This window comes from Drosophila takahashii, chromosome X (genome assembly GCF_030179915.1).
Source record: "Drosophila takahashii strain IR98-3 E-12201 chromosome X, DtakHiC1v2, whole genome shotgun sequence".
Classification (NCBI taxonomy): Eukaryota; Metazoa; Arthropoda; class Insecta; order Diptera; family Drosophilidae; genus Drosophila; species Drosophila takahashii.
The window spans coordinates 10,697,107-10,707,836 of record NC_091683.1 but is presented as its reverse complement, the minus strand read 5'-3'; the positions used below and the strand labels follow the sequence as shown (position 1 = coordinate 10,707,836).

Here is a 10,730-nt window from a genome sequence, read left to right as displayed (position 1 = left end):
ACATTTTTAAAATGTTTTAAAAAATATTTTATTCCTTTTTTTGTTTTTATTTTATAAAGTTGATGTATTAAAATTACAAAGAACTTATTGTTTTAATCAGATGCGGATCCTTTTCCTTTTTTTATGTTATCATATTTTGATTTTAGCAAACAAATAGTTCATTTTTGCATACTTCAATTTTGATTTTGAATTATCCACCAATAATTTCGAAATCCTCTTTGTCATAAACCTAAAAAAAACCTGTTCGATTTATTTAACGATCAATTATCCTTAGTTCAGAAAGTATAAGCTTTTCATGCCCATTTTTTCCCGCTTACCTATAAAGACGTGTAACGAAATTTATTTTACGCCAATAAACCCAGATTCAGTAAGTGCTTCTTTATGAATATTTTCCATTTAGTTATTTTAATTGAAAGCTGCAAATTGTGGTTTTTAAATGTTTTGACTGCTGGCAAAAGTAGTTGTACATTAAAAATAAATCTCAATACTGCGGAACCGCCGAACCAGTATGCCAGTTAATGCAAAATATATCATTTACTTACACTTACACTTATCTTATTTTCTCGGACTGCCACGCCACAACTAATGGAAATGTTTGCCTTGAATAGATCGGGGCGATTATTAATCGATTATCGCCCGATTACCACATTGAGTGGCTTAAAGACCCATAAGAAATGCAACTCGTCAACTCGGCTGATGGCTTAAGATAAATAAGTCGCCGAGTCGCTCATAAATTTCGAATGCAGCCCGCTGATTTATGCACTCCAACTTCAGATTCAGCTTCAGCTTCAGTCCGATGGAAATACTATTACCATTAAGCGTTTTTCGACCACGGATTTTTCCGCTTGCATGAGACAAGTGCACCGCAATTGCAGGCAAATTATGTCTGAGGCAATGTTCGTCGTGCTCGTGTGTTTCGTGCAAGTTTACACAGAAATCAAATTACACGGCAACCTCTACTCACAATTCACTTAGTTGCTTAGTTTACTTTTCGCGCAGTGAACAAACAATGCCTTTTATTGGCATCTTATTTGCGCCATTTAGGGATGCAATTTTCTGAGCTAAAACACTTTTAAGGAGGGATCTAAATTTCTCTTGTTTTGGCTTGAATAAATTTGGCGAATTCCTCGTCGGCAATTTAAATACACATAAGGTGGACTAATCGCAAATCTTGTGTTTAAATTTAAATACAAAATTGGTTAAGACATTTGTAATTAGCCATATCTCACTTAAAGAGCGATCTAAATTCTTTTCTTTGGCTTGAATAAATTAAGGACATTTCGTTGAGTTGAGTATTTAAATTACACAAAAGGGGCTGCTTTGAAATCTTGGCTATTTCTTTGTATTGTTAAATAGAATAATGGTTAGTTATGCTGTAAGTAATATTTATTTATTTAGCAATTGGCATCAATTAGCATAAAAAAACTTCAAAACGCAATACCAGAAATTTACCATGCGCATATCGATTTTATAAAATAGTTACGAGCATAAAAAACTTTTACTTGAAAGTTTTTTGACTTTTTTCCTGAGAAATATATAATTATACAAAATAAGTAAGTAGGGGATTAATTATAGTGCATTTCTTCACCGCAGTGCATGTCAAACGTGGACATTTTCAATGGGTGCCTGCCTGTGCCTGTGAGCAGGAAATCTACGCGGCTTGTCTGATTTTGGCCAAGACAAATAAATCCGGCTGATAAATAAAATAAAAAAGAAGGAGGGGACCCGGCGGTCAGGGCCATGGACATTGAACTTGAAAATGATGAAAATGCTGGTAAAACGCTGGTAAAACATCCAACGAAACGAACGGCAAATGCTGTGTGTGCTTTTGGTTTCGGCTAAGGTTAGAGCAGTTGAGCAACAGGTTTTCCATTTGCCATGGAAGATGGAAATCCAAACTGGGGGGAAAAAAAAGAAAAATGTTCAGGCTGCCATAAGTGGAAGAAAAGGAAAACAAAACATGAAACACGGGCCGGGCAATGTCATTCGGCATTTGGTTTTATTTTCCGCCCAAGTTGAAGTGATCCTGTGTGTAAATAATGTCTAATGCTGCCTGCCGGTTGCATAATCGTGTGGCAATTATGCCAAAGAGATCCGTTTATTTTCGTTTTTTTTTTATACATTTCGTTTTTTGGCCACTTAGCGCGCTTTGCCGCTTTGCCACTTGATAATGTTGTTTTGTTTCTCGTGTGTTGGCGCAAAAACAAAACTCGTTTCAATTATTGGGAAAAGCGCGTATAAATCATAGCAGTTAGCGCTGAAATCTTTGAAAACTGCGAAAACTGAAAACTGTAACCCAAAACAAACCAAAATACGAGTACAAACAAACATCCCACACGACAAAATCAACAAAATAGAGACGAAAAATAACTGAAAAACGAGTCAATTCGATTTAAATTATAGGTTCAACGGCTGCTGCCGATCGCATCATTAATTGCGCTTTTCAGTGGATACACGGGGTGGCTTCGTTATGCAACATATATACTACACACACAATTAATTAATAAAAACGTACTGGTTATTTTGAGTGAGGCTTTTTATGGACCTGCCGATCGCAATAAATTTAAGCAGCATTAGCCGTAATTATGTGCAACATATTTTTCGGTTGCCGCGTGTTTTTCTGTTTGTGTTTACTATTCCGTGGGTGAGTCAAGATCTAGAATGCGGCCAAGGGATCAAGTTGAACCACTTTTTCGGCCACCATAATATTTTTACACATTTTGCATAAAATTAGCATCGCGTGAATTGCGAAAACAAATGCCAAAAATTACAAAACACTAAGGGAAAAATTAGAAACCGTTTTTTTAGAACATTTTTTTTTTTGTAAATATTTTGTATAAAATTAAAAAAAGAATACTTCAGAGAACCGAATTGATTTTAAATATTTAATTAATAATTTTTGATTCATCAGTTTTTGTCGTAGCCCTGCTCACAGAATAACAAAATAATTTTAAGCAATTAAATAATTCTCCTTAAATATTTTTGCGAGCCCCAACTTTTCCTTACTCAACGTGTAGATTGTGTGATTCCAGATTAATGCAAACCACTTCATCAGCGGAGGTCGTAAAACGTAAATTTACCTATTTGGCTTGTTCATTATGCGTGTGGTATTACTTTTTTTTTGCTGACCAGGTGCAGAAGTTGGGTTAAAATAGTTACATATGCGAACGCCTTCGGTCCGTTTTTTTTTTATGGATTTTCACATTCGCTTGTGGCGATGGCCATTAGAGCATTACCCACTTAGGGCTCCCCTAAAAATCCAGGTGGTCCACAGGGACCACAAAAATATTGCAAATTACACAGACACTTGAGTGCTTCCTTAATTTTTTTCGAACACTTTACTTATGTAACTCTCAAATTGTGTGTACGAAATGAAATGTATGCTAAAAATCACCTGCCCATAATTAGCGGAAACCAACTGTTTGACCCTCGGTGAATTGTGAATCATCGGAACTGCCCAATCGAAATCAAAGCTAAACCAATCGAAACCAGCCCAAGTAATTCCGATTTAATGCTGTCCAAGAAATACCTGCTTTGTATACTCTTTATCTTTTTATGGTTACATTAAAAAATTATACTAATATCTGGCTTATTTGCATATATGTCATAAAAAATTATTAAGTGCACTGGTCTTATAAATTGAACATAATTATCCACCGGGCTTTTAAAAATAATGAGTTATAATTAAATCTGACTTTCTAAAATTAAAAAATAATTAACCTGTTTTTTAACTAATTTTGAGAGATATTATAATTCAAATATTTTTGAAAACTGACTGACGTTTACATTTTTTTGAAGATGTCACAATTATGTATTAAGCTTAAAGCTTTAAAATATTTCGCAACAAAGAATTTTACAAGTTTTTTTGAACGAAGCCATTCCGTTTTTGGTATGAAAGCCGAAAACTGCATTTTATGCACAAACCTGCCAGCCTAAAAGTGTGCTCAAAAATGGTATGAATACCAATTGAATGAATATACCTTAGTAAAAAATATTTCTAACTTTTATTATATTTAACAAATGCTGTACATCAACTTGAAATATTGTAATTAATCTGCCCATAAATCAACAAAATTTCAAATTTAGCTGAAGGCCAGGAATTTCAGAGAATTCAGTGTGTGCCAAAAGCCAAAAACCAAAAAACCCTTTCAAAAGTGTATGAAAAATTGGCAAGCCCAGCGAAAGGTGCTGCTGGCTGACTCGGCTGACTTGGTGAATTTTGAGGGTTCGACGAAATACTTGTATTTATTAAAACATGCGTGAAAATCAATCACTGAATACAAAAGCCACGCACTAAAAAATAAATGCCCGAAGTTTAGACCAACAGCCGAACCACTGAAACCACCGAAGTTGGCGCCTTCGTTTTCGTTTTCATTGGCCCAAGTCTTCGTCTTCGGGGAAAAAAAAACTTCATATAAAACGTGGCCGACATAATGTGGCCAACAGTCGTAAGCGCGCCACGGTCCACAGAAGAGGATAAAAAATAAAACCCAGAGACTAACTAACACCAAAGAACGCCGCCCCAAGAACTTTAAATTATATTTGTTTAATATATTTTTTTTTTTTTGCCAAACCATTTTGGCCCCAGTGTTACGGTGGTGTGTTCGTTGTTAGTAGTGTGCCATGATGTTGCAGGATAAAGGATGGATCCCGGTGACCCTGGTCACACTGGTGATCACCCTGATCACGCCCTCGTGGGCTGCCTACAAGCTCCAGGAACGCTATAGCTGGAACCAACTGGACTTCGCCTTCCCGAATGCCCGATTGAAGGAGCAGGCCCTCGCCAGTGGCGATTATATTCCACAAAATGGTCTTCCCGTTGGCGTCGAGCACTTTGGCAATCGACTATTCGTCACAGTTCCTCGCTGGCGAGACGGTAAGTTCGGGATCTGATTTTTCAATTTACAAGCCGGATAGCCAATCCTTATGGTGATCGCAAGCGAACCAACCTAACTTTGGGCATCATTAGCACTTACAAATTGGGTGTGGAATCTAAGTGATTGAGGAATTGCTGACGGTTGGCAGTTTTTATAAATGGTTCGATTGACCAAAAGCAGAGTGTGAAGCAAGTGAAAATCGTTGGGATAGATGGATGCTGTAAACAAATTGTCAGTTGAATTCCCAAAAAAGTGTGAAGAATTTTAGATATGTTTATTATTGATTAGGAAGTGTAGTGTGAAATAATTCAATACTTTTGATTTGATATTTAAATAATTACAGAATGCTTACGAAAAATAAATATTTGAGAGTGAATCTTTCAAAATGAATTGTTTATACCTAAATCCTTAGGAAAATTTAAAATAAAATAATTAGATACATTTTACATGTAGAATTTTTCCAGGAAAAGTTTTGCCTAAGTAATTATATTTTATTTCATATTGTAGATTATGATTCTATTAGGATTACGATTTAAATATGCTTTATAAGACTAGGTTTTTCTCCTTTCCGGCTGATAAAGAACTGAAAGGAAAACTTCCAGAAAAGTGACAAACATTTTTTTGAGGGTGGCGGGTTTTTTTTTTTTGACTTGGTTTTCAGCGCGTTGACCTCTCATAAATCCGGTTGATACTTGCGTGCTGCATTTACATTTGAAAACTTTAAACAATTAACCGTTGTAAAATCGAAGCCAATAGCGCGGCATTGGCATTATATGAGGTATATGGTATTATAAGGTATTATATGACCATCCGAATTGTGAAGGCTTCTTCAGGGTCGCCACACAAAAATGGAAATGGAAATCCAATCACAAACAATAACATATTATGGCATTATGCCATTAACCAATGATTAGCTTTCAGTTGGATCGAAGTGAGAGTTGCACAAAGTCTAAATATTATAAAGACATTGTTCTGCGGCTTAGAGACTATTTCACACACAAATTAGCAAATTGTTTTTGTCTTGTTATTTTGCCAAATGATTACAACAAAGGTGTATTTCGCAAACGAAATGTAGGAAATAATATTTTATTGAAAATTATTTCAAAGACATGAGTGCAAAATTAATCTTAAAATAGGAAATAATATTTTATTAAAGTTTAAAAATAATTATGTAAAATACATAATATTAAATATTCAAAAGCATATCCCTAAATTCTGGCCCAACCTTGAGGTCTCTTTTGAAAAAGATTTCGAATGCCTAGCTGAAGTCAAAGAAATAATAATAACAAAACGCCCAGAAGGCCGTTTCGGCAAAAAATAAAGACCAAATTAAAGCAAACAAAAGTACGTGAAAGTTGTGGCAAAGTGGAATACTTTTGGAGGCACGCTTCAATGGCCATCGAAGCAAATCAATTAGTCGGTGGCAAATAGAAAAAACACCTGAAGTTGACAGTTATGAGCTATGATTAATGGGTCTTATTTACCCAGGCAAATCAAAATCAAAATAAAAAATCAAAATCGAAATGCATTAGATAATCCAATTGAAGGTTCGCGCGTAAATCAGTTCCGATCACAAAGTAAACCGACGGTTATTGCGGCATTACTTTTATTCCCACATAAGTAATGAGCCATGTATACGACAGGATTACAAATTGAAATCGAATCTGAGAAATCGAAATTGAAATGAGAATGCGGGTACGAATGCGATCGAGAAACTGCAAGTGAAGCTAAAAACCAAGAATTGCCAACATTAATTGGCCGGATAACGACTCAACAGCTCGTGTTTCATACAGATTCATTAGGCGGCCACCATTAGCCATTGAACCGCCAACCACTGACCACTTGAGCCACTTGATCCACTGAGCCATTGAGCCACCGAGTGGACGCATTAGCCACTTTATAGCCACGACGATATGTGTGGCCCACCCCAAGACGCAGTCTTAATCTCAATCACAAATGAGATCGCCAACAGAAAAAAATGGCTGACTTTCAGGGGGGCGGTGACTTGAAATCTGATTTACAGATTACGCTTACAAAGTTGCAAGCAAAAAAGATGGAAACACAAAAAGCCAAAAACAAGAATGTTGATACTTCAATTACATGTTTTGGGTTGTCAAATATTTTTGGTGGACAAAAAACAGGAATCAATTGCATTCCAAAGAAATTCCTCCTTTTAAACTGTGGCTTATAAACATTTTAAATCAGCTACTTAAAATTTCAAATAAAATTCTTTATATTTATTTATTTTTCCATAAATTTTTTTTTATAATTTTTCCTTTTTGCCATCAAACTCCATAAAATTCATTTGTAATTTTCCATGTAATTCAATTAAAACTTAATTGAAGCAAATTACCAGGCATTCAAAATTTAAAATCATATTAAGTATATTTAATTATTTTACCCACAATTTCACCATAGTTGTTCCATAATTTCTCTATAATTTTTCCACCTTGTTATCAATCTCCATAAAATATCTATGTAATTGAATTCCCCCAATCGAACCACTTAATTTGTTAAAAAACACACAAATTGAAAGCCGCTGATGGGGCGGAAAAATCGCTGTCAACTGTATCGCTTAATCGCTGATAAATGGGCGGATCGAACGGGGCGGTTCGGTCCACAAAGAGGGCGTTGCGATGTCGCTCGCCCGCTGCATTAAAAAGGAAAATACCGCACGAAGAAACCAGAAATGCCTGGAAATTCAATTAACCAAGAGATATAGAAGAGAAGCAACTGGAGCGGAAATCACTCGAGACACTCACACATATCGCAGATATATCGCATATATATATTGATGATGATGTCAGAGCCCCCGAGAGTTGCCTCAGTTTTGCCGGCTAATGACATCCGAAATTGCATGCGACTTGCAACAGTGCAAATTTATGAGCCAACTCATGACTCAAGTTTACACTTAAGTCATACCTCGCGAAGTTTAGAACTTCCAGAGATTATACAATTCCAGAAATTAAAAGTGTCGTTAGCGCAGCGCAATGGTTAATAATTTTAAGTTCCGGGTGTCGCAAAGAGATGACAAGAGACAACACCTCAACGATTTCTGTTCTTTGGCGAGACAAGACCTAACAGTTTTATTAGCGTTTTTTTTTTTGGTAATAGAAATGTGGGTAATTATAGTATTACCATAACATTTTTATTATCCGGCAGACAGAGCACTATTTTAAGTGAGTGGATTAATTACAAAATGAAATATACAAGAAATATTTGCATATATCTATAAAATTATTTTACTATGCATTTAATTTATTCAATTCAATAAAAATAAAAATCTGGGGCAAGTATTACCAATTGGCAATTAACTAGTGCAATTAAGTAACATGATAATCAAATATTTTTAAAAATATTATTAATATATACTAATATATTAGGATACATTAATTCAAATTCAATAAAATAACGTTCATAAATACAATTAAAAATCAAATCATTTAAGTTCCATATCAATTATTTCCATTAATAATCCCATCTTTAATATCTTTTTTTCAGGAATCCCAGCCACTCTGACTTATATAAACATGGATCGCAGCCTGACGGGCTCACCGGAACTGATTCCCTATCCCGATTGGCGATCGAATACCGCTGGAGATTGTGCGAACAGCATAACGACCGCGTATCGCATCAAAGTCGACGAGTGCGGTCGTCTGTGGGTTTTGGACACTGGAACCGTGGGCATTGGCAATACCACCACCAATCCCTGCCCCTACGCCGTGAATGTTTTCGATCTGACCACGGATACGCGAATCCGGAGATACGAACTTCCTGGTGTGGACACCAATCCGAATACCTTCATCGCCAATATTGCCGTGGATATTGGCAAGAGTTGCGACGATGCCTATGCCTATTTTGCCGATGAACTGGGCTATGGCCTGATTGCCTACTCGTGGGAATTGAATAAATCCTGGCGGTTCTCGGCCCATTCGTACTTCTTCCCCGATCCTCTGAGGGGCGATTTCAATGTGGCCGGCATTAATTTCCAATGGGGCGAGGAGGGCATCTTTGGCATGTCCCTGTCGCCGATTCGTTCGGACGGCTATCGTACCCTGTACTTCAGTCCCTTGGCCAGTCATCGACAGTTTGCCGTTTCCACGAGGATTCTGCGAGATGAGACCAGGACAGAGGATAGCTACCATGATTTTGTGGCCCTCGATGAACGTGGTCCGAATGCCCATACCACTTCGCGTGTGATGAGCGACGATGGCATCGAGTTGTTTAATTTAATCGATCAAAATGCCGTCGGTTGCTGGCACTCTTCGATGCCCTACTCACCGCAATTCCATGGCATTGTGGATCGCGATGATGTGGGCCTGGTCTTTCCGGCCGATGTGAAGATTGATGAGAATAAAAATGTTTGGGTTCTATCGGATCGCATGCCAGTCTTTTTGCTCTCCGATCTGGATTATGCTGATACCAATTTCCGTATTTACACCGCACCGCTGGCCACACTGATTGAGAATACTGTGTGTGATTTGAGGAATAATGCCTACGGGCCACCGAATACGGTTTCGATACCCAAGCAAGCAGCTGCTCTGCCCATCGGTCCACCGTTGTACACCAAACAATATCGTCCTGTTTTGCCACAGAAACCGCAGACCAGTTGGGTCTCATCGCCACCGCCCCCGAGTCGCACTTATTTGCCAGCCGGAAATCCGGGAAATGTGGTATCCAGCATCAGTGTAACCTCGAATACAGTGGGTCCTGCCGGTGTTGAGGTGCCAAAGGCTTACATTTTCAATCAGCACAATGGAATTAATTACGAGACAAGCGGTCCCCATCTGTTTCCCACCCATCAACCGGCTCCATCGATCGGTCAGGATGGCCTGAAAACCTATGTGAACGCCCGCCAATCTGGATGGTGGCACCACCAGCATCAGGGTTAAGCATTAACCCATATCTTCCCACTCACTCTCGCTTCTTGTATAGGATATTTAATGACAAAACACTCTCATGAGCAAAATGAAACCATAAACACAGGGCAACAGCGGTTATTTGATAAAACAACAAAAAATCACACGATGTATTGGCAAGTGGCAAATCGAGTATTTCCCCTAGCTTTGTTTTTAATCAAGAAAATAAATAAACTATTTTTTTTTTATAAATCTTTTTTTTTTAATTGTTGTTTTTGTGAACTTATTGAAGAATGGAAAACGGAGGTGTAAGTATAGAATGGCTTCTAATAATTTCTAGATTTTTAGCGTTAATTTCTCTTTTCTCACTCGTTTTTTAAAAATTTTATTCTTGTATATTTAACTAGCATTGCATACTTTTTATATGAAAATGTTATCATTTTGAGACGCATTTTTATAGATGAATCTGTTAAAACTTTACATAGCATTTTTGACATCCGATAGGTGGCGCTATTTATAGTTTACTCTTCAGGTAAATAAAAGGACTGTATTATATGACCGACTTCTAAGGAAAACAACCTACTTTTGGGGCTGAAATAATTCGAAAGTTAAACCCGTTTTCAAAATCCCGCCTTTTGGCATGCAAATGCTACGTTTTAACGCCCTTCAAAAGTAAGGTTTTCACACATAATTACAAGTGTGGCCCCACATCTGGGATCTCGCGGCTTTAAGCCTTCAAAACTACACAGGGAAAAAATTACATTTTGTATGCCCTTGTTGTTTTTGCAGGTTATTTTATATTTTTAAAAATTGTAATGATATTATTTAAAGAAAAAACATATAATAAGATTATAAACAGCGTAACAGTAGTTTCAATAAACAGTTTCGTATTATGTTTTCTTTTTTTTATTTATTTGAGAATTTTATTTGAATTTAATTTTTAAAAATAAGAAGGTAAGAGCAAGAAATTCTTCTTAATTTTTCGATTCTTTTT

The 10,730-nt window shown here is 36.7% G+C and overlaps 1 protein-coding gene across 1 annotated transcript; it reads left to right on the top strand.

Moving 5' to 3' along the window:
• Nucleotides 1-4,456: 4,456 nt before the first annotated feature.
• Nucleotides 4,457-9,947, top strand: y (L-dopachrome tautomerase yellow). Its single transcript, XM_017139932.3, has 2 exons — nt 4,457-4,876; nt 8,379-9,947. The coding sequence occupies exons 1-2, from the start codon at nt 4,624-4,626 to the stop codon at nt 9,767-9,769; spliced, it is 1,644 nt and encodes a 547-aa protein (XP_016995421.2). The 5' UTR covers nt 4,457-4,623; the 3' UTR covers nt 9,770-9,947.
• Nucleotides 9,948-10,730: the final 783 nt, after the last annotated feature.

Bases quoted from the DNA above. Each gene is read 5' to 3' on its own strand.
- y (XM_017139932.3), top strand. From the start codon at position 4,624: ATGATGTTGCAGGATAAAGGATGGATCCCGGTGACCCTGGTCACACTG. The intron at 4,877-8,378 runs GTAAGTTCGGGA...TCTTTTTTTCAG, and splicing joins AGTTCCTCGCTGGCGAGACG to GAATCCCAGCCACTCTGACT.